Raw genomic sequence first — 23,230 nt, forward strand, 5'->3', positions numbered from 1 at the left:
CTGCTCTTTGGGTGGAACCCAGATTCCCTGTTAGAGCTGTCGGAACAGGGGATGGATAGTGTCTGTGAGAGACACTTTGATTCTCTCAGCACATTGTTGTTTGCTCCCTGCTGACAGTCATCTTTTAAATATAATTCACATTGCTTATTTTGGGGCTGCAGCATGATTTAAGCATAGATTAGAATTTTGAATAGAGCAGAGGTTCTACCCATTCATGTATCAGTGGGGGAAGACAGAAAAAGCAGTATGGATAAGGAAATAGGAAAATATCCCTTAGTTTCATACTAGTGCCGAGATAAAAGGTGTGTTTTGGTTAGACAAAGACACTGCTGGACAGGGCAGTATAATATCATATAGAAACCTTGAGAGGTCTGGGGAGCAAAATTAGTAGATACCTAATAGCATCAATAATTTGAAGGAAATTTGCTGCGCTAAAAGTGGAGGATCCTGCTTTTATACAGTGAAATGCACCATTAAAAATTGGTCAAAAGCTGCTTTGTCATAACTTGGAGCAAAACCCAAAACCTGAGCAAACCACAAAAACGGTCCTTTTTCTTAAAGAAGAAATCACAGAGGATTCCAATTAAGTCTTAAGTAGACAGTCAGCCTGGGTCATAATGGGATAGCATGTTGAGTTTTTCCACCTGGACGTGTCACGTTGACATGTGAAGAGGCTGGAGAACTCCATGTAGCATCAGAGAATTCCACGTGCTGTCTTCATTTCAGGCATATTTCAAAAAAGCATGTAAGCATTTATTTATATCCGTTTGTGTTCAGCAAAGCTGATAGGATTTATAAAGCATACCTGATGTTAAGCATGTGCTTATGTGCTTTGCTGAAAAGACCATTCAGTAGGTTTTCCTTAGTCAGGGGCTTTAACCCTATTTAACAGGATCAGTGCAGGCGAGGGAAAAGGGACAGTAACCTCTGTGCCTCAGAAATGCAGGAAGAGATTGGCTGGTAGTGAATCTCCTGTAGAGTAAGGAAAGAATTGAAATTGAAAAGAACTATTTTTTTTTTGGTGGCATTTGGAATCTCCAGAGGGGGTCTAGCATGTTGGAAACAGTATGAAGTCTGCTTGTGCTACAGCGGGACTGTGCTAGCGCAGGGCTTAGCAATTCCACAACAGGAGTCAAGCGATGCGCTCTGCACTCCTGCGTTTTACTAGAAATGCAGAACCTCTTGTTGACATTACAGCTGGGCTAGTGAATCCATTTGAAACTTTATACATTTTTTATCTTTAGGAACTAAGGTGATTGAATCAAAAGGGCTGAGTCCCAAATTGAAGAAAGTTTACATTTCTGTCCTAGTAGCTAGCAGCTGAGTGTCCTGCTTCTTGAAACACAGACAGTGCTATTAATCAAATTGTTTTTCATAGCATCTGTGCACTGCTTTGTATATGAGAATGTTAATGCAATGAGTAAAGTCACTCATTGCAGCCTTTGTTGAAGGGAACTGCAAGTGTTCTGCTGCAGTGGATGCAGGGTGTCTGGAGTAATGAGAAGTACAGGACAGTGTTGGCGGATACCCCATCCTAGCTTCATATGACCCAGCTTGCATCAGGAAGCAGTCTAGCATAATTGCATGGGATTGCATATAACCCGGTAAGCCTTTCTGAGAGCTGGAATTTACTAATGAGGTGCAGGGTCCTGAGAAAGCAGCTATACTGCTCCATTCCAAAGCTGGTACAGCAATGGCTGTAGGTGTAACTAGGCACAGCTGGCTACCCCAAAATGCCTTAGGTCTGTGCAAGCCTGGCAAAGTTTGCATTATGAGATTCTGCATAGCATAGACATGCTTCAAGAAACAGTGGCTTCATTTCTGAGGATGTGCCAAGTTCCTGCAAGAGGCAGGAAAGTGATCTGTTAATCCCAGTTGTTTGATACTTTGGTGAGTGGTCCACATGCTTTGCTAGACAGATGTTGCCTGTGTTTTTTTCAGTACAGCAACTAAGATAGATTATATATCAGTGATACATTATTTTAGACTTAATTATTTAGAAGCTTCAGTCTCTAGCGTTGATAACAGCAATTAGCACTTGAAATTTTTTTTTAATTTCCAAAGTCAGCTAGCACTTAAGATTGGTAAACTGACATCTTTTGTGTTACCAGCCAATATTGATCTAGGCTAAAACTGAAATTTATCAAGTCTAACACCCATAGGTAGGAAAGAATGTAGATACATATACATACAGCGCATTGCATAGTAATTCCTGTACTAGTAGAGACGTGTTGGATTTCAGAGAGGATAAATCTCTAGTGGGATGTGTGTGTGGTATGCAATGCTAATAAGACAGTTCTTACTCAGCAAAGTGACTCAATAGCTGGTATAAATATATCCAGGTTTGGAGTCTTCTGTGTGCCAGGAGAGACTGTATTATAAAAGATGATGTAGTTTTGGAGGTGGACAAGGTCTTGGCAAAGTTTTCCCTTAGAAGATGATGGTTTTGGGATTTCACTCTGTTCCACTGAAAAGATGCCAGTAGCATCTGAGCCAATACTTGGTCATAGTGGTTGGCAAAGATGTCAGTGCTGTTGGCTGCGTGTTGGGGGTGAGAGGGTCAGATCTCATCTGCAGAGGTGTCAGGGAGAGCAGCTTCATGGTGAGGGGTCTCTGACCTTGAACTGTGCCTCTGTCACCAATCTAATGCAGTTAATGCCACCAAGCAAAGGAATTGATTAGCACGGGAATCCTCCACGTAATCCAGGAAAGGTGTAGATACCAGGAAGGCCACTGGTATCCTCACACCCCCAAAGGGCTTATCCTGGCCCCATTAGGTGATCTTGCCCTGCCCCAGCCCACTATCTGCCGCCACCTGTGTAATCTGGGTCCAATCCCCACTAGTTTTAGCTAATTATTTCACACCATTTAGAAGTGCTACTTGTTGCCAGGATTTTTTACCCCTCTTTTCCTCCTTATTTGCCAGCAACAGCCACACGCTGCTCACAAAGGAGACTGGCTGATTAAAAGACCTCTGTTACTAAGGTAGCCATGGCAACAGCCTCCTTGGAGGTCTTTGTTGCCTGCTAAAACTTTGATCTCCAAGAAAGGCTGCTGCTGTTTCTCCCTCCAATTGAAGAGAAGGACAGGGAAGAAAGGATAAAGTTAATCCAAGCAGAGGGAGCACAGAGGAACTTGCTGCAGAGCCATACTCTCCCAATAAATCTCAGAGCAGTTTCCTTTAAAGAGTTTGATTTACAAGGGCCACACTTCCTCTCCTGTCCTTTCCAGCCTCTTCTGAGGGAATCGTCCTGTTCCAGGAACTTTTTGCTGTGGCTTGGCAAATTTTTCTGCCACTGAGGAAGAAATATTTTGATCTGTAGCTGCTGCTGTCACAGTCCCACTACTTCAAATAGGGCTGCAGATGCAGCCCCCAACAGGGAAACCAATTCAACAGTTACCGCTGTATTTACCCAGTAGTTACCACATTTATGCAGTTGCCAGTATTTACCATGTTCCTGTATTAACCAGTTGCCATGTTTCTGAATGCACCTGCATGTATTTTATTCATGTCAGCATTTCTTTTCAGCAGCACCACTTACCCTAATTATTTCTGTGTCTCTTCTCTGCAGACTCTGCTAATTTTCTGCTTGACTCCAGGTTCTCCCTGATCTGTTTGCTGCTATTTGCTCTCCCACTCTCTGACCACCTTCCTCCTGATTAACTCCTGTCCTCCCTCACCTCTTCTATGACTCCATACATACCTTGTGGATCTGCTCTGCACCTCCTTAGCTTTTCTTTCTCCCATTCCCCCTCCCTGCCCTCTCCAGCTGTGCTCTGCCAGTGCAGACTGGAGGGCTTATGGCTCCCTTGGACTCTGGGCTTGCTGTGTCCCAGGGTGTGTGGGGTGCCTGGTGAGAGGCTGCTGTGGGCAGGTAAAACCCAGCAGCAGCACAGTGAGAACAGAGAGAGGAGTGTGTTCCAGATCTCTGCTAGAACAAGGGCAAGTTTCTAGCTCCAACAGAATTGCCTGGGACAACCCTGGTAAACTGGGCCATCATCTATTCCTTCTTTCCCTTGGGGGTGCCTGCTGGGGTTTGCTGGTGAGAGCTTGCATAGAGGTTATGCAGTTCTTGCAGGGTGCAGATGCATCTCAGCATCAGTGCCTGGCTGTGTCTCAGGGTGCCTGTGGTCCTCTTTCTCAGGTGAGCAGAGGTGGTGGGGCCAGATTGTCTCTTGGCAGGATGTTTTACAAATTGTTTTCTTCCCACCATTTGCATTCTTGCCCCAGCCTTCCACCTTCAAGCTTCCATAAAAGCAAACAGACCACAAAAAGGTAGAGAAGTGAGGTGAGCTTAATGCACACAGATGGAGCAGCCTGGGCATGGAGAGCCAGGAGGTTAGTGGCCATGATCCCCACGGTGTCCTCCTTGGTGGCATTTCAGCTGCAAGTCCAAGGGAGAGGCCTTGCTCACTGAAACCTTGCCCAGCCCACTCCTTCTTCAGGCACCAAGTGGGCCTGGTTCCGCCCCTGCCTGCTACCACCTGGTTTTGGGGTGTGCCCATACCGAGGCCAGGCTTGCAGGGGGCAGCCTGGTGAGAGTCATTGGAGACCCTTGGCCTCCTCCCCACCCTCCGCCCAGGGCTGCCTGAGAACAGGCTGGATGCTTTTTCTCCACTTGCTGCTGACAGAGGGGGAGGGTGGGGAGGAAAGGGTGGACAGTCGCCCTCAGTGAGGGCAGTGGCAGGGAGCCTCCCGTCGCCATGGCAACCACAGGGCAGCCCGGGCCTGTTGGCTTCACTCCCTTAGGGGGAAGGGTTATCAGTGAATTAATTCGCCCCAGGACAGGGAAAGAGGGAAAGCTGGGTTTCGTTTAAAGCTGCTGGAGACAGGGCTGCCTGGAGGTGCATTTTGTGCTTGTGGCCATCAGCTGGGCTGGTCAAAGTGGTAGAGTGTTCAAGCTGAGGGGCAGTGGGGCTCACAGCTACCTCCCTACCCTCCAGGGCTTTGTGCATCCCTCACTGGTGGCTTTGGGCTCCCCAGGACTGTTTGAGTCCTGCTGGCAGGGCAGGGGGAGCAAATTCCCCGAGCAGGTACTTAGATGGGTGAGGCTGCACAAAAAGTTGGCTGCTTGTGGGCAGCACAGAGTAAATACTCTGGCTGTCCTTGTAATGAGTTACCAAGTTCTCAAGCACTGTTATTTTTGAGGGGTGCTTCTTTCCCCTTGAGTATGCGGCTCCTCCTGGGGATCAGAAGGCACCACAAGACCCAGGAGTAGCAGTGGTCAAGGCTCTTTAGGTAGGTTCAAAGTCAAGCAGGCACCTCTTTGGACTTGTGAGATGAAGCTTCTGCTCTTTATAGGTGTCACTCTCTTACCTCTCTTTTTCTCATAAATCCCAGACCTAAAATAACTATATGCCCCCACCTATTTTGTCAGTTGTCACCTGCTCTCAGATTAGGGCTACATGTGAACTTGTGCAGAGATAATAACACAGGGGAGGCAAGCTGCATGCCTGCGTCTTCCCATATGTTCTGCATACATGTGGCTAATGTGTGCGTTGTTCAGATACGTGCCCAGAAGCCTATGCAAGAATTATGTATATTTTTGTGTATGCTGTGGAAAGAAGGGGTATATTTGTGTGTGGAATGTAATGGAGATCTAGGATTACTGTGACACAAGGCCTATGTGTTTGGAGCCTACTTGTGTCAACCAACACTTTAACTCCATGTGTATATGCTTATTTCTTGTGAGCAGAAAGCATACATAGTACTGTCCCATAATGAACTGGCTGTGAGCAGTTTGGACACTTGATCATTCCAGAAAAAGGACTGCAGGAATCATTAAACTCTATATATGTATATAAAAATGTTGCAGTAGATTAATGACAATAGTCTTCCTTCAAAGTAGTAAATTATCTGAAGGGTAAAGAAAATGCTGGCTTTCGGGGTATGTTTATTATAGCTCAAACATGCATCTTGGTGGATTTTTGATGTCTACAGAACCTTTGCGGAAGCACTGAGAAAAAATGGACTGTGGGAATTTGATTATAACATGCTTCAAGGACAGACCAAAGGCCAAGGAACTTGGGATGCAGTTCATCATTGTGTCTGAGTGCTGCTTAGCACAGGACCTGAAGAGAAGATGGGGAGGTTAAAGGCAGCTTTCTACCACTTCTGCACTTAGCCGCTTCTATTATATCCACAATGTATGTCTCCCTTCAGAGAGCAGCTCTGAAGCAGCCTTATCCGTGTCTTTTCAAAACTTAGCATGATCCTGGTTGCTATATAAGGGCTGTTTTGCTGATGCACAGGTGTGTGTAAATTATAGCTGAACACCATGCAGGATGTTTGCTGTGTATTAGAAATATCCCAGACATTCAGTGCCAAAACAACTAACCTCCAGGCAACCTTTGGGCTTGGATTTTGTTTGTGGTTAGTTATAAATTAGAAGTTCACTTGCTTTTTTAAAATTTCTTTTCCTTTTGAAAGTGATTCCACAAATGTCTATACAAATCTTTCCCTGGGTTGTTTGCTTTTCTTGGGAGTTAGTCTTGTATTACACAATCTCACCAAGTTGCTGGTGCACCTCAAAAAAGCACATACTCACCCCAAGACTCCTTTTTCCTGGAGCTGTCCTTGCAGTTGCAGAACCCCATATGGAGACTAGCACCCATGGGATGCATGTGGCTGACTTGCCAAAGGCCTTGGGTTAAAGATGTTTTACACCTCTCCAAACTACATGAGTGTGTTTTTAAAGTAATCTAAATATTTCTGTTCATGGGCTGTTGTGCATTTCCAGAATCTTTTTGCATGTGTAGAGAATAACCTCCAGAAAGGTGTTACTGTGTAACCATGCTAAGGGTAACTCCCTCCTAATTTTGTGCCTAGATCAGAGAAGCTCTGTTCCAGGTTTTTTCCTCCCAGCTCTGCTGATAAAGATAAAATTCAAGGACACAGAAATGGCAGAAGTGCAGAGGCAGACACCAGGTTTTAAGCAGGAGGACATCTATGGCTGATAGGAAGTCACTTAACAGAGTGCAAGTGGGCTGATGAGGCAGGGGGCTGGAGGCAGGGGCTGGGGAGTATGTTTTTCTTGCAGTAACCTCTTTCCTTGTTCTCCTCCTTCTGTCTTTTCTAGGCAGGACAGGGCTGCTTGCTGATCTCTTGCCCAGTTTTGCTGTGGAGATTATGCCAGGTATTCAGTCATTTCACCCTCCAATCACCCAGTCCTCTGTCATTTTGTCTGTATATCCTTCCACAGCATTTCTATGTGGTGTACATTTCACTCTTACGTGTGTTCTATCTGGGGATAAAAAGGGAAGAGCCTATTGCTTGCTGGGAAAGTGTGTTGGGTTGAGATCTGAGAGAGCTGATGCTGGGACTTGGGGGAGGAATGGCCATGCAGGGAGTCAGCATACAGAGATGGCTGATGTCATGCCATCATCAATGTGAGAGAAATGCCAGCACTGTTCAGGGTAGGTTTTATATCAAGCTCTCTGCTCTCTCCCTGCTAGCACAAAATTAATGCTGCTTCAGCCTGTGCAACCCCAACAGCCTCGTCTGCCTGTGTGGCTTTGCACGTCAGCTGCTCTTCTGCAGCAGTAGCTTCTGCTCCCCAGGCCTTATCCTGTTGAAGCCATCTCCACAGATGGCAGCTCAGGAGGTGCTAGGAATAGAGCACTGGTTAGCAGCCCCTTTTTTGTGCTGCATGGCCAGGGCAGTATCTAGATAACACCAGGTGGTTGGACCAGCCATGAAAGTGCACTGCCCACGGGAAATCCCTTGCTGGCCAAACTAATCAGAGCCACCAGTTCTGGCACTCCTTGCACAGGAAACAGAGGCTGTGCAACAGATTGTCCTTGACAGGGAAAAACTGTGACAACATTTTAGCCCTTGAGTCATCTGATCATCCCCTGACAGTGCCCAAGGAGTGTTTCTTTCACACGTTTGCACAAAAATGCAACTCTACATAAATGCATGAAGATATTTTCAAGCCTGCCCCAGAGATGCAAACAGAGAGAAAGCAGACACTGTCCCACCTCCAGTGTAACCCAGAACTCCCTAGAAGTTCAGCATGGCAGGTGAGGGATTAGTCTTTCCAGCACAGGTGAGAGTTGATTCTCTGCTGCCTAACACACCTCCCCTTCCCTATCCCCCCACTATCTACAATTTTGTTGAAAGGGCATAAATTCTTGTGTTTGCCAGGTATGGTAGCCTCAATGCATGGATATGAGCAACAAGAAAGTGTAAAATGCAGCACCAAACCACATTTCAGCTGTTAGCATTGCCTGTTACCTGAATAAACAAAAGCAGATGCTCCTTCAAGCACAGTGTAGTAGTTTCCAGACAGCAATGGACACAGTATTTCAGCTTGGTAGCCCTTTGAATCTCAGTTGTATATGGAAGGACTGTAACAGAAGATAACAGTTGTTCTGAAGGAAGGATTAAGAACTTGCTGGTAAAAGTGCTTGAAACCCAGTTTTGTGCATAAAGGTGGAGACGGCAGGCTCTTTTGCTCTTTCTTAACCTCATCAGAGAAGCAAATGGTCTACCTTCTGTGAAATAAAATCCTTCATGATTCATAGGTCCCTGTGAGTAGGGCACTAATTTCAAACATCCACTCCTGGCGCTGAGTGAGTATCTTGCAATGTGCCATGTACATAAACTGACCTCCTTTTATACTCCTAGAACATTTTCAGAAATACCACAGATACACTAACAAGGGACTTGCTGTTTGTTTAACTCGACCAGGCTTTTATCTTTTATGAAGTGTTAGTGAACTCTTGAGTAATAGCTCTGGAGATCTGAAACCTGAGCTTCATTGCATAGCCTGGGCTGGCCACTCCTGTCATGCGATACTATTTCATCTCCTTCTCTGTATCAGTGGTGGTCACGGAGAACAAGAGGAGAACATGATAAAACAAAAAGCCACTGAGCTGTTTCCCTGCTCGTATTAGCATAGATCAGGAAGTATAGGACTGGAAAGGATAGTCTGGCTTACTATCTTGCTTGCTGTCCTGAGCACCATGTAATTTCATCCTTTCTATAAGCTTAGCTAGTTTACGGTCTTGGTTTGGCCTTTTGCTCTCCCATTGGATCATTTTCTTTTCTGTGCATCTTTTAGCTTCCATCTACATTACTCATAGTTTATTTATGCCCATCTATGTCAGACCTTTAACTATAGTACCCGCTTTTTCTCCCTAGTATTTATCATCCTAGCGTATTTACAGGCGGGAGCTATGCCTGCTCTCAGCCTTCCTTTTAATAGACTAATACAGTGAGCTTCAGCTCTCCTGCTGCAAGGCTGTTGACTCTCTCCATTCCCTCAAATCCCCACTCTGCAGCAACTCTAACCTGAGCTGATCTTTTTTCATTCGAAGATGACCAGAGCTGTATAACATCTGTAACTTCAGATGAAGTTACGTGGAGATCTTGTATGATGGCAATAATACCTCCTTAACACTACTGGAAATTCCTTCTCTGATGGACATGGGAGTACATTTGCCATTTTCATGGCTGCATTGCATAAGGGCTTACAGTTTTCCTCTGATGGAGGAGTATACTGGAGATTTCCTTCAGTTTTTCAGTTCTTTTCAACCAATGAAGTCCTGTTCAGGAGAGAAATTGTTCTTAACCCACGTGTCCTTGGAACTACTGCTTCATACCTTAAAAGCCAGTGTACTGTGGCATTTCATGTTTCTTACTGAAGGCCCAAGGACAACTGGCCCTTTCCCAGTTTTCATCTTTAGTGACAGTGCTTCCCTACCTCTTATCCTCAAGATACATTAGCACATTTTCTGTGTAAAGGTCATTCATGAAAATATTAAATTAGATGGTTCCTAGAACTGGCAACTGTATCAGTAATCTCCTATCTGCTTTTACTTTTCTAAAAGTTCATGCTTCCCTCCAGCCATTTCCATATCCACTAGCTGAATTTTTCTCAGCATATAGTAACTTCACACAAAGATACAAAAAAGCCCCACCAACCCCTCCTCAAAGACCAAAATTACCTGTAAATTTAAATGCAATTAAACTGTTTCATCCAAAAAAAGAAACTAAATACTAAAAAAATAGAAAACATTTCACTTGGCACTTCTGAAATGAAGATTTTTGTTTTGTAAATGCCATATCTTCTCACTGAGATTTTTTAAAGGAAATTTTTACTTCTAGATGGCATTAAAAAAAGAGAATTGTTTGTAGAAGAGTTAAGGAAAACTCAGACAAAGCAAAGAATTTTGCTTCTGTTGAAACAGAATGTTGTAGATGAATAAAAAATTATACTTATTTTTGCATTTTATTAAGAACTAGAAAAAACTTCTGGTTTGATTGTTCCAAGTGGAACCTTTTTCCCTGATTTTTTAGCTTAGCAGTGCAGGTGAGCAGTACACTTTTTCCAGTGTCATGCTCACATTGCAGTCCTTGTATCCAGTAGTTCTTCATCTGAAATAATAATGTTGTGAATGCTGGTATTCTGTTTGGAAACAGTGATCTTCTGCTTTTTTTTTCTTTGCAAAGCAGCTTCATCTTTTGTTGCTTCCTTACCATCTTTCCATGGTGGTTGAATAACCTGGAGTCAGTTAAATACATCTGGAGTCTTTCACCACAGATTTTCCCTCTCCAGTTGCCTGGCTTCTAGATAGATTGGTACATCTCTCTGGCATAAAGCCAACTCCAGATCTATGCATTCAAAGTCTTGAAAGAGCTTGTTCCAAATGTATTCACTGTCCGTTCCCTTAATGTGGGGAATTGTTATGTGGCAGAATTAGAGAAACCTTTTCTTGCTCTCCTTACCGTTCAAATCCTGTCCTGGTTTTTGTGGACCAGCTCTTCTGTGCTCTCACTTGTGGAGTGTTTTTCAGACACTCGCTTTTGGGGCCTGGCAGATAGGATCTGAGGCTTCAGCGGGGGAAAGAAAAAAGAAAAAAAGTGGTTGTTAGGTTTCCTGGCTGGCTGCAGCGCCTGAATAGGATGTGCGTTCAGCACATTCAAAAGAATAATTGCATGCGTGGGCCTAGTTGCAAAGAGGCAGGCCTGGCTCTTTTGGTGGGCTATTTATAGCATACGTGTCACCATTGTTTGTCCCATTAAAACCAGAATGTGGGTAAGGAACAAAAACACTAGCAGGGCATGAACATGGCCAGGAAGAATGAGTCTTTGATGCAATCCAAGAGCTAACGGAGTACATCTTGCGATGTTGCTACAGGTCTGGAATGAGGTGAGGGGGTTCTCTGCTGGGAAACCAGAACTCCTGCCTCTGTGCTGCTTGCATCTCATCCATCCAGAGATATCACAGGAAGGGACCATACTTCTGTATCTCCATTTCTCACTGTCACGTACCATTTCTACTTCAACACATAAAGGGATGTAGTCCTAGGCCAGCAGGAAGTCCACTTCTGTTATTTGCCTACCTGTTTTGCTCCTGTGCTCTTCCCTGGGAGGATATTGTTGACGTTCCCTTCCACGGTGATGTGCAATCCTGTAAGTATCTCTTTTTTCCATTCTTTTTCCAGAGTGGGTCTTTGTGGGCCTCGTGATCCTGGGGGCATTCTTGTTCTTCCTTCTGGTGGGGATCTGCTGGTGCCAGTGCTGCCCACACAGCTGCTGCTGTTACGTCCGCTGCCCCTGCTGTCCTGAGTCCTGCTGCTGTCCACGGGCATGTGAGTGACCCTGTCCAAGCCTGGTGCAAATCCTGCACTACTAGTTCTGCTCCCTTGCAAAATAGGAGGAGAACCTGCTAATATTGCTTCCCTTGCCCTGAGTGCTTGGCTAAAGAACTAGTTCTTAGGGAGTGAAGCATCTGACCTATTGCTCAATGGTTGAGCGCTCAAATTTAATTACAAATGTAATTCCCTGAGCCCTCCCTGCCTTGGCAGCTGTGCCTGATTCTCTAGAGTGTCATGCTCCCCTTCCAAAGTTGTTGTGAATTTTGTTGTTGCCAGTGAATTTTGCGAGTCAGAGCTAAGAGCATCCTGGGAGGTTTTTTCCCAGCAATGCAAAGCGGCTTCCTTCTACAACAGTGCAAAATCCTTGCAATTGAGCAAGGTTACTGTTCAGTCTTGGGCAGATCTGTGAAGTTTCTTGAGCCTTATCCCTGATGCTTGAGTCATCAGCTGTTTTTAAAGCTGAACTGTCACTAAATTATGGCAGCGGTAATGTTGAATGTCTTTCAGTTGCTGGGCATCTTACAGTGCTCATCTGACCTGCTGTGTGCATTTTTAATGGCCTTCAGTGCCATTTGAGGCTTAGAGAAATTCAGATTGGTCCTTTTAATTTCCTGTGTCCAGTTTTCTCTTGATGTGTTGTCACCAATGTTGGTCACGTGCAGGTTTTGGCCACGTGCCGTGCGGGTCTGTGGGAGGCTGGTGTGATTGCTGACTGCTGTTCTTTTTGTTTTTCAGTGTATGTAGCAGGCAAGGCAGCAAAAGCTGGGTACCCTCCTGCAGTCTCCTCCATGCCAGGTCCATACTACATCCCCAGTGTTCCTGTAGCCGGTGTCCCATCTCCTGCTGTGCTGATGGATAAGTCACACCCTCCTCCTTTAGCCCCAAATGACTCCAGCGGAGGAAGCCAAAATGGTAATTTGCAATGGCAGAGACAACATTCAGTCCCCGTACTGGGACCAGGATGGGAAAGGGAGGACTGATAGGAGTGGTATGAATGATAGGAGTGGTATGAATGGCAGAAACACAGAGAAACTGCATTTCAGTCTCAGCTCTAAAAGTGATATTTTCATCTGTTGGGGCCACATGGTCCAACTTTTCAATGTTGTGCCATCTGCACAGTGTCAGTTTGTGGGTGCCTAATTAGGTCGATAGGGAATGGGTGGCCCAAGTTCATGTCCAGGACCTCCCTCAATACTGCTGCAAAGTTTTACTTGCAGAGGACATGAAGATGATGTCAGGGGAGCAGAGTTTCCAGTTTAAGTTTCCCCTTACAGCTGATGCCTCATAAGCTGCTCTCTCTTGGTAAGCTGTTCTTCCTGCCCTCTTCTGTAGGGCACTACTTGCCCTCTAGCAGCAGTTTTTGCTGCAGTGTTTTATTTTGGAATATTTGGCACAGGGACATGTTCCCTTGGTGTTTCTGCCCTAAGAGCATTTGGGGCTGGAGCCCCTCCCCTGACTTGAAGAAGTCAGTAGGTTGCTTTTTTGTTCATCCTTTTTTCAGTTGTGAAATGTGAGTGATAAAAGTCTTCTAAGTAGAAAGGAGCTTTGTATCAATGAGAGTATCAGTATGGTGACTCTCTTGGTGAGGGTCACTTCTGCTGCAAAGGAAGCTGCTGTCAAGGAAGAAGCAGGTAGCTATTTAGCCACATTTCAGGATCAGAGTGGCTGCCTAAAATCAAATAATGTGGAGTCACCATACTGACACACTGTGATTGCCATTGATCTAGCCACATCTGATTTCAAAGCATTAAACTAATTATCAATTGTTAAATTTGCTCATGACAGTGTGTTGGTAAGATGCTTCCTAAAACACAAGATCAAGCGGCATAATCAAATAATTAAGCTTTTGTAACAACCCTATACATCCTTTCACTGCCCTTGTCAATATATTAACAAAAAACATTTTCCTTCAACAAACAGACTTTTTTTTTCCCAACTGAAATCAAAACACATCTTTCAAATGGAGCATTTTGAAATAGGAAATAAATCAGTCTCTGATCCAAAACAGAACGTATCCAATTCAAAAATCTTTGTCAGAAAATGATGAATGACGGTCCAGGGCTTAATATTTTTCTCCAGTGAAAAATGTCACTGCATGCTGAGCATGATGTTGTCTGTGGCAACTCCAGGGATTTTTTAAGAGTCAGATCACAGCCCCAGTCTCATTTCTGCTGTAGTAGCAGAACAGAAACGCAAAATGGATAACTGTGTATGTGTTTGGTAATGAAGTGGAATAGGGCTTAGCATCCTGTGTCAGTTCCACAGAAAGATGTACTTGTATAATGTGAATTCGCTGCCTAGGCTTAATCCCTCAACTCAGGACTTCACAGGAAATACTACATATTGTAAATAAAATGATTATTACAGAGTTCTTATTGTTATGGCAAGACAATGGAGGTTCTTAAGCTTTTTTATTTTTAATTAATATTTTTTCATAGAATCATAAAATCACAGAATGGTTTGGGTTGGAAGGGACCTTAAAAATCATCTAGTTCCAACCCCCCTGCCATGGGCAGGAGCACCTCCCACTAGACCAGGTTGCTCAAAGCTCCATCCAACCTGGCCTTGAACACTTCCAGAGAGAGGGCATCCACAACTTCCCTGGGCAACCTGTGCTAGTGTGTCATCACCCTCATAGGAAATAATCTTTTCCTAACATCTAACCTAAATCTTCCCTCTTCAAGTTTTAAACCACTGTCACTTGTCCTCTTGCTATGCAACAATGCAAAAAGTCTTACTCTGGCTTTCTTGTAGTCACCCTTTAGGTATTGGAAGGCCTCCTTCAAGTATTGGTATGAATTTTGAAGTAATATGGACAAACTAGTAGTCCGGATCATGCACCTGTTGCTTAAGGTGTTCCTTGAACTGTGGAGCTAAGAAAGGGTGATAACCATGCACCCTGTTGCTTTTATGATAAAGTCCTCCACAGTATCTCCTAATTACAGGCTGTAGAAGAAAAAACATTTTTTGGCTGTTACAAGCTACTAACTTGCTCCAGACAGCAAGCTAACCAAAACAGGTAATGGTTGAGTTTACTATAAAGGCCTTTTCTAAGGAGGAGCACTAATTATGGTCTCTTTCTCTTGCATGTAGCCAACTGTAGGTCTGATCTGAAGCTTGGCATCTTTGAGACCCCTGTCAAGTTTTTATAAAAAATGGGATGAGAAGTGCTGGGGGACAGGGACTGGAGGATTCAGTCATAATGGCTGCCAAGTTAGAAATGACAGCCTTTGCCCTAGATAGTTTCTGTGCTTATGAACGACACCTGTGAGCTGATCCAGTGAGCAAATTCAGGCATGAGGTTTTTTTAGAAAATCTGTCAAGTGTTACATAAAAGCCATGTGACAAAGCTCCAGTGAAGACTAGGAAGTCAGTCCTAAACTTAGGGCTGATCAGGGAAAAAAACAAAACAACTTTTATCTCTCTTATTTAGAAGTGTTTTGGCAACACCTAAGTTAGGATGTATGCTCTGTCTATTTTAAATCCAGTGGTTAACTGCAGACACTTGCATAGATTCCTTAAACCATGTACACAGGGAAGCTTTTGATCTGGGAGGTGGACTCCAGACCTTTAATAAGGAAAGTGTATAATGGTGAGAAATCATTTACTTCCTGTCCATGCTTGTCTGAAAAAAATACTCCTTTCTGAGGAGGGAAACAGTTTTAGTTGACTTGGTTCCACCCACAGAAGAATAGAAAAAGTGTCCACAGTTTAGCACAAATAGTAGAAATTTATGAACTGTTTGGGAGAAGAAAATAAGGTCTAACAGGGAAGAATCTTCCATTACCTTTGACTTCAGTGAATGGTTCTGGACAAGTGGTTAACACCTCTGCATCTTCATTCCCTGATAATTAAGATGGGCTTAAAAATACTCAGACCTTATTAAAGGGTTATGGAAATTTACAGATGAAGAAGGGTATGAGTAGAAAGCTATAATATCTTTGGTTCTTACACAAAGGAATAATAAAGAGATGTAATAAGTTGAGTGTTCTGTTTCATTGCAAGAAGTATTTATTAAATAAACATAGAGACAAAATATGCTATAGCTACAGTGGAAAATACTTTTTTTTATCAGCTCTTAATGGTCATCTTTGCAGATGTAATTCCAAAGTTAATTTCTAGATGCTTACAGGACTAACCCAAAAAATTAATTTTCCTTTTGATACACAATTGCAACAGCAAGTCGAGCATGACACCAGTGTGAAGCCTAGTTAATTCTCCATCAGTTCCAGAAGCTATAGATGTTGCCCAAATAAATATTTGGCAGAGCTTCAGCATCAGTAGTGGCTCTGAGGAAAGAGACTCTGGCAGCTGCATGTTCAGGTTCCTCAAAGGTTGTTAGTAGAGCAGAGTAATTTCCAACAGATGACTGTTTGCTGCCCTGTGTATAAAAGAGGTGGCAGCTTAGATGAGTTCCTAGTGTAGAGAGAGTAGGGAGAGGCCTCTTTCCTTGCAAGGACAGGAGCAGGCAGTCAGCCACCATGGTGGGGTGCAGAATTCCCCTCCCTGTTGCTCTTACACAATGCAGCAGGACTCAATGCTGCTGAGGCCAGTCTGTCCAGAACCTCTTCATAGCAGCAACCTCACTTCAAAAGATAGGATGGCCTTCCACTTTGGAAGGTGGAGGCACAGAGTTCCTTGTGTTCTCCAGATCATGGTGGGCATTTGCAGTCACCAATCACACATTCACAGGAATAATAAAACATGGTAAAACTCCAGACTTGTGTCAGATGAGCTCTCTGGAGGCATGTTGAAAGCAGGACTCTGATACACCCACAGCATGTTTTGGCGTATAGTACATTTCCTAAATGCAGATACACAATGTAATATTTCAGGGTGTAGTTAATTACCTTACACATGTACAGTCAAAACCCACATCAAAGCACTTCCCTCTTGAAGCAATTTGTGGGATTATTACAGGAATTTCTCTACTCATTTTCACGGCACAGCCATTTAATTGTGCTCTAATAGTGCACAGACATATGCACAGGAGTTTAGGACAAAAGGTGGCTAAGCATACCTCTGCCAAGTCCTTGGTTCAGCCCACACAGTGCATACTATGCAGTGTACTACCAGACCTGTATGTTAGTAGCTCAATGTATTGTGGTGTGGGATAAAACGGAAAGAACAGGCTGGCTTAAAACCACTGCCCAAGTGGTTAAGTCATGCCAAAAGAAGAGTGCTCATGCAACACTGCAGTATTCTCATAGGAGAACATATTAACTCCATGCAAGGCAGGCAGGTTCCATTTTGTAGAGCTATGTAAATTGTCCTCATAATGGTTCTGTAATGGGGCTGAATTTGCGGGTTTTCAGGGTAGCACTTTTTTGTACTTCATGCTGTGTTTCTGTCAATCTTGAAATAGTCCCAGGGTGAGTTCCTTCTTAAATAATCTGCTATAAAAGGTTTGGTTTCTTCAAAGTCATGGTAGGTGGAGTTCTCTGCTTGCTGACTGTAGAGCTGCTTTGGGATAGTCACATTGATCATAGGGTTAGCAGGTAAAGTCTGTGTAGAGCCAACCTGCCAGAGTTAGAGCTCTTGTGACTCCAGGTGTGTAGGGGCTTCTTTTCTATGCACAGCTGTCTAGACATCCCCTGCAAATGGAGTAGGTCCCAGGAGTCAAGCAATGAATATGTAAGACCCACCTTTTCTGTAAAATATAGGATGTAAAGGCTGCCAGAGCAGACAGTTTCGCAGTTATCCAGGGACCTGATTTGCCCCATTTTTTGAATATGCATGAATCTCAGTGTGATGTGTTTTGTGGGACTTTTTGTGTTTCTTTCTGTATTCTCTGGCACTTCTCCTGCCAGAGAATGCTCTTCAACATGTGTGAGTGGAATTCATAGGGATGGGAGGGCGGAGTGATCCTGCAGAATGACAGCTCCCAAATGCTCAGCCACCTGTTTCCCCTTCAGACTGGGAGCTTATGGCCCCAGCTGTGTAGATCAAACCTCATATTCTGGGGCTGCTTCTCCCATACCATGACTAATCCTTTCTGTAGTGCTGAGGAAGGAGAAATGAGTGCTACTTCTCTCTCTGCTATCCTCTGTAGGAGGTGGAATCACTCTGTGGCAATGACAAACCACTCAATGCATTTGGTTATACAGATTGGGCATTTCCAAACCATTTTTGCTGTTACTGCAAACTTTATAAATTATACTGCTGCTCACAACTTCACATCCCACGTTACAGACAAATTTCTTCTGAAACAAGGACTGACTCACTCTGTTTTGGAAGACACAGCCTACCTGCCTGCAGACGTGAGCTCAACTACAGAAACAATATTGTTGGAAAGTCTCCTTGGACTTAATTGTGTTATTCTCTAATGCTTTCCTTTTTTCCCTTCCCTAGCAGTGCGCAAGGGGTACAGGATCCAGGCTGACAAGGAAAGGGACTCCATGAAGGTTCTGTACTATGTTGAGAAAGAACTGGCTCAGTTTGACCCGTCTAGGAGGATGCGAGAACGATGTGAGGAACAAACATGGTTTAATTTTTTTTTCACTAGCCTGAAAAACCCTCTGCAAATTGATAGTTAAAAGTTCACTGGCTTCACCTTAGAGCCAGCCCTTAGGATACGATGTCCAAGATGCAGACAGATAAAGTCTAGATTTTAGGCATCTACAGGTATGCTCTGATTTTAAAGAGCTGCTTACCTAATCTTAGGTAAGATATTAGAACAAACAAGGTGTGGAGGACTCAGATGCTCATGAAAATTGTCCACTCAGATAATTAAAACTTTTGGTTTATCAGCATCTGAAAAGCCAAGTCTGTACCCATGCCTTTTATAGCCTATGGCGTACAGCTGGGTTGTCGTCCTCACAACTTCTAAATGTCTTATGTTGTGGTGCCTGTAAATTCCTAGCACGGCAAAATAGCAGAGGAATGTTATTACTGAAAACGTTCTGTGGTGTGCCACAAACCACTGTGTGGTTTGAAGGATGCAGAAAGGTAGTTTGCAGCTGCTGTTGCCCTGCAGAACCAGCTGGGACTACAAAAAAGATGCAAGAAACCAGGGGATCATCAAGTTTTGTGATACTGGTCAACATAAGATCAGAGGTGGTATGTGCATCAGTACTAATGGTTTGGCAATGAGGGAGGACAATGCAGACAAAGGGGAGGGCAGTGGTGAATAGGGACAGGATTCAAATTTAGAATTGAGCTGCTGTGTGTAACTCTTCACTGTTTTCAGATAGCTTCTTGCAAACTTTTTTTTTTTTCCTAAAGGCTGCACCAGAGGCTGTCAGAATACAAACTCAGGTGAGGACCTTTCCACATTAAGAGGCAGAGGTGCAGTGGTGGGACTGAGTGTGTGCATGAGGAAGGTTTGCAGTGTTGCTCCGTGTCCTCTAGCTCCTCCGTGTGGAGGAGAGCTGCCGGCTGAGGCCTCTGCTCCTCCAGGCAGCACCTGGCCTGCACAGAGCTAACTCACATTAGGCAACAGTAGAGGCTCAATTAAAACAGATCCTGCAAATCAATAAGGATAAGGGCTTTAGGGGATGACAGTACATCAAAGCTCTGTACAAATTAGGCATAACTAACAAATTATATGTACTTCTAAAACAGTCATTGCTGAGCACACTGTCTTCTCCACCCACAAGATGTACTATAAAAAGACCTCTCCAGATTGGTATGTCAGGCCTCCAGATGTCAATGTGCTTGACAGGGTAGAGACTGACAGTGATTCAGACAGTCTCTTAGTTTTTTCTTAATCTTTTTTTTGAGGGGGTTGTTTTTGTTTTAGCTGGTCAAGTCAGTCCAAATCCTGCGCCAGCCTGTCTCACACCAGGAAAGGGGGAGGTGGCACAACTGCTGTGATAATGTTCCACCAAGTGCCCATCTCACAAAGTCTGATAGCTCATGTGTCACTGAAGCAGGGCTGAGGGGGGAAAATTTCACAAAGGCTGAACTTGGTTATCTGAACACAGATATTTTCTGAAAAAGCTGGAGCTGGGCTCACCACAGCCTTCCTTTCCTCTCCTCCCCTCTTCACACAGACTATCAGGTGATGCCTGTCTGATTTCTTTTCTGTCACCTCCCCGGCAGATAACAACACCATGTCTGAACTCAGTTCTTTGCACGAGGAGGACTTGAACTTCCGTCAGCCCTACCGCCAGGTGCGAAGGAAACCTCTGCCTCCAGCAGGGGACCTGGATGGTGATGCTGAATACTGGGCAGGAATGATGGGTGGGGGCAGCACGTCAAGATCCCAGGCGGTCTCTGATTACAGAGATGAGCGGGACAGCTTCCGGCACAGGTGAGGAGTGGGGTGCTGGAAGGGGGCTATATCTGGCAAAGTGGCGAGGAAAGGAGAAGGGACAGATGGCCTGGTGGCTCTTCTACATTTCCTGCTGCTCTGTTTCTGCTTAGCAGGACAGAGAGGCTAGGGAGAAACATGAAAAGTGGAGGTGATATTAGAGAAGATGAGAATCCATCTGATTCCCACAAGGCTTCTGAAGACTATCCAAATCAGGCAAAGCTAAACTTAGCAGCCCCATTCCAGGGGGGATGTGAAAATGAGATCAATAGGAAACCAAGCCATCCTTCTCAAAGCGATCTCTTGAGATTTGTACCTGATCCCTCCAGCACTTCTCAGTGCTGGTGCACCTACTAGGAATGACACCCTGGTGCTTTGGTGCAGCAAGAGCTGTACTCCAGCCCTGAAGGACTGTTACTCTGGTGCCTCAAAGAGAGATATCGCATCCTTCCCTCACACACCAGCAGACCAGTGTCCTGAAAGCAATGGCAGGGATTTCCTTACTGCAGTAGCGGGCTACTGTGCCAGTTCATTCCCTTTAAACCTGCTTCAGAATTGCCCTCCTTTGAGTTCTATAGCCGAGTTCTTTTGTTCTCACATCAGGACATACACCTACAAGCTTTAGGGCTAAGGAGAAGCAAGCCCAGCCCTGTATACTTGAGGACAGGGGAGTTGCACCCTAGGGTTTATCTTGATTAACTAGTATTAGACATACAGAGTCCAAGCTATCTGCAGTAAGCTGCCTTTGCAGTCAGCAGTGAGAAGCAGGGATGTGATAGATCTCTTCCTATGGAAGATGATGAAAACAGGTCAGATGATTCATACCCCATGAGTGCCTGTTTCCCTCCGTTGTCTGCTAAGGTAGCCGAGGGGATTGAGCACAGGTGAATCCTGCACTCTAACACTACCTCCTTCCTCCTCCAGCCAGCAGAGATCCAAATCCGAAATGCTGTCCCGTAAGAGCTTCTCTGTGGGAGTGCCGGCTGTCTCTATGGATGAGCTGGCAGCCTTTGCAGAGTCCTACAGCCAGCGGACCCGGCGGGCGGACAGCCAGGAAAACCGGCGTTTCGAGCGGTCGGAGTCGCACGGTGGCCACATTGGAGGGCTGCATCACCAGGATAGCTCCATGGAGGAGTACTACACCAAGCGTAGCAGAGGGAACCGAGAGCCGCTGACGGACTCAGATCGGGGCTGGTCTTACAGCCCACCCCGCAGACGTGCCCATGAGGAGAAGCACCTGCCCAGGCTGGTGAGCCGGACACCTGGAGGGAGCCAGAAATACGATCACTCCTACCTCAGCAGCGTCTTGGATAGGAAATCCCGGAGCTATGATGAGGGCAGTGACCACGATGAAACCCCCTCAAAGATGAGCTCACAGCCCAGCCAGAGAGGAGGGGGAACATATTATGCCTGGTCATCACCCTCTACCTACAGAGCTGAGAAGTCACAGCAGCAGCTGCAGCAGCCATCACCACCATCTCAGCAGGAGGATGGGGAGGACACCCTGCCCCCCTACAGCGAGAGGGAGCTGAGCCGAGGCCCTTCGTACAGGGCCAGGGAGCAGGCCTACCTCAATGCTTCTGATAAGAAGAGGAAAAAGGATCCCAAGAAAACAGTGAGGCTGTGTCTGGTGTTTCTGATCCAAATAGGCTGAATGGGGAGCCACTCAGCAGGGCTTTAGGGGCAGGGTGGGGTATCAAGGAGGGTAGAGCCTGGAGTCGTGAGTGTGGGGAACCTGAGATAAGAGGATCTGCTGTGGGAAGAGGGCAGTTGCTGTGGGTGTAGTAGGCCAGAAAGGGAAATAGCTCCTAAGAGGAGCTGTTTTTTGGCATCTGTTGCCTGGTGATCCAAGGAAGTGGGAGTGTATCCAGGGTTTAGGAGGATCATGGTAGGGAAGGAAACTTAAGCAGAACTACCAGAAATGACAGGGCATTGCTTTGACCTAGATCATTGTTAGGGAAGGATTGAGAGGTTCTGTTCTTCTGGACTGGAACAGGGCTAGTAGCAAGGCATGGTGTAAGTGACCTCAGGTCTTTCTGGAAGTGGTGAAATAGCAGATTCCTGTGGGTGCATGTGCAGAGGCCATGCATGCCAAAGGTGTTCTATCACATAGGATACCAGAAAGTGTGAAACATCCTGCAACATTCTAGTGAGGATGTGGGTGTATGGTTATTGGGAATGGGGAGCTGGCTGAAATCTCTTCCATGAGGGAGACCTTGCTGCTAGAGCAGCTTGACTGTTAGTCCTGAGCATAAGTGGCATGTGTGAGAGAGGAAAGCAGTGTGAGCAGACAAGGCTGTTGCTGTTTGGTTGTGTCTCTGTCAAACCTGCATCTGTCTCTTTGTTCATTCCATGGGTGCTTCCCTGATCATGTTTCTCGTCTCTCTTTCCTCTCAGAATGATTTCCCAACAAGGATGTCCCTTGTAGTTTGAAGTTGTTGTGGACATGTCACGTTGATGGGATGGATACTATGAGGCGATGACTGCAGTGAAAAAGATGAAGAGCAACAAGCAAGACAGGCCTCCATGAACCTTTGCAGCCACCAGCCATGGACTCTGTTTTCATTGCTTCTTTCATCAGGGGAGCAGACGCTTTTGTAAGATACAGACTCCCATGAACGGCACTCAATCTCAGAGGCTCTGGGAGTCTGCCAGCAAAATGAGGCCAGGGCTCTCTTTGGCACCCTGCTTTCCAGTGCCCTCCATTCTGTGCTGGAAGGCTGCCACGTCCCTACTGTCCCTGCAGCCCTGAACGACAAGTGAGGCTGCTTCTGTGCCTCTTGCCCTGTCTGATGTGCAGAGAGAGACCTGTGTGCATACCTCTTGGTCTCTGTCTCTTCAGTTCTCTGTTTGGATTAAATATTGTCTCCATACTTACACACAGAGCTTTTTCTGTATTGTCCCCACTCTGGGAGGGAGGCCTTGTTCTTATATCTGCAGACTGCCTCCAGCTGATCGGGCCCTAGGTTGTGAAAGAGAATCTACATCCTTTCAGACACTAGAAAAGGACTGATGAGGCATTACTTTTACAAGGGCTGAACAGAGAGAGAGAGACAATTATGGGCTAGTGTGTTCAATATATTTAGTTCTCTTTATGTGGTGAGAGTTGCTGGTGAGATTGATGTATTGTTTTGAAAGTGAATCAAAGTAGCTTTTATTGTGATGAGAGCATGATGTGTTTTTTCCCCCATCCCCAACTGTGATTTGTTTTGGTACAGTTGCATTTTCTTGCAGCTGAGCTTTGACCCCGTAGAGTTTCACACTAGAATATTTACTCCACCACATCATAAGCAATGCTCTAGCTTTGCTGGTGCCCTGCTTCCAGAACTACCAGACATCTCTGCCTAGTGAGTGGCCTTTTGTTTTTAGAAG

The 23,230-nt window shown here is 45.1% G+C and overlaps 1 protein-coding gene across 4 annotated transcripts in view; it reads left to right on the forward strand.

Moving 5' to 3' along the window:
• ILDR2 (immunoglobulin like domain containing receptor 2) overlaps positions 1-23,021 on the forward strand; it is a 35,746-nt gene extending 12,725 nt beyond the window's left edge. Inside the window, exons 4-10 of one of the 4 annotated variants that reach the window (XM_030450824.1) lie at positions 7,080-7,136; positions 11,452-11,598; positions 12,340-12,516; positions 17,956-18,072; positions 19,648-19,858; positions 20,783-21,473; positions 22,256-23,021. In XM_030450824.1, the coding sequence (XP_030306684.1) occupies positions 7,080-7,136; positions 11,452-11,598; positions 12,340-12,516; positions 17,956-18,072; positions 19,648-19,858; positions 20,783-21,473; positions 22,256-22,291 (1,436 nt within the window). In that variant the 3' untranslated portion in view covers positions 22,292-23,021. The remainder of the gene's footprint in view (positions 1-7,079; positions 7,137-11,451; positions 11,599-12,339; positions 12,517-17,955; positions 18,073-19,647; positions 19,859-20,782; positions 21,474-22,255) is intronic. The other 3 variants (XM_030450832.1, XM_030450841.1, XM_030450849.1) reach the window with 3 other exon arrangements.
• The last annotated feature ends 209 nt before the right edge of the window (positions 23,022-23,230 follow it).

This window comes from Calypte anna, chromosome 1 (assembly GCF_003957555.1).
Source record: "Calypte anna isolate BGI_N300 chromosome 1, bCalAnn1_v1.p, whole genome shotgun sequence".
NCBI lineage: Eukaryota > Metazoa > Chordata > Aves > Apodiformes > Trochilidae > Calypte > Calypte anna.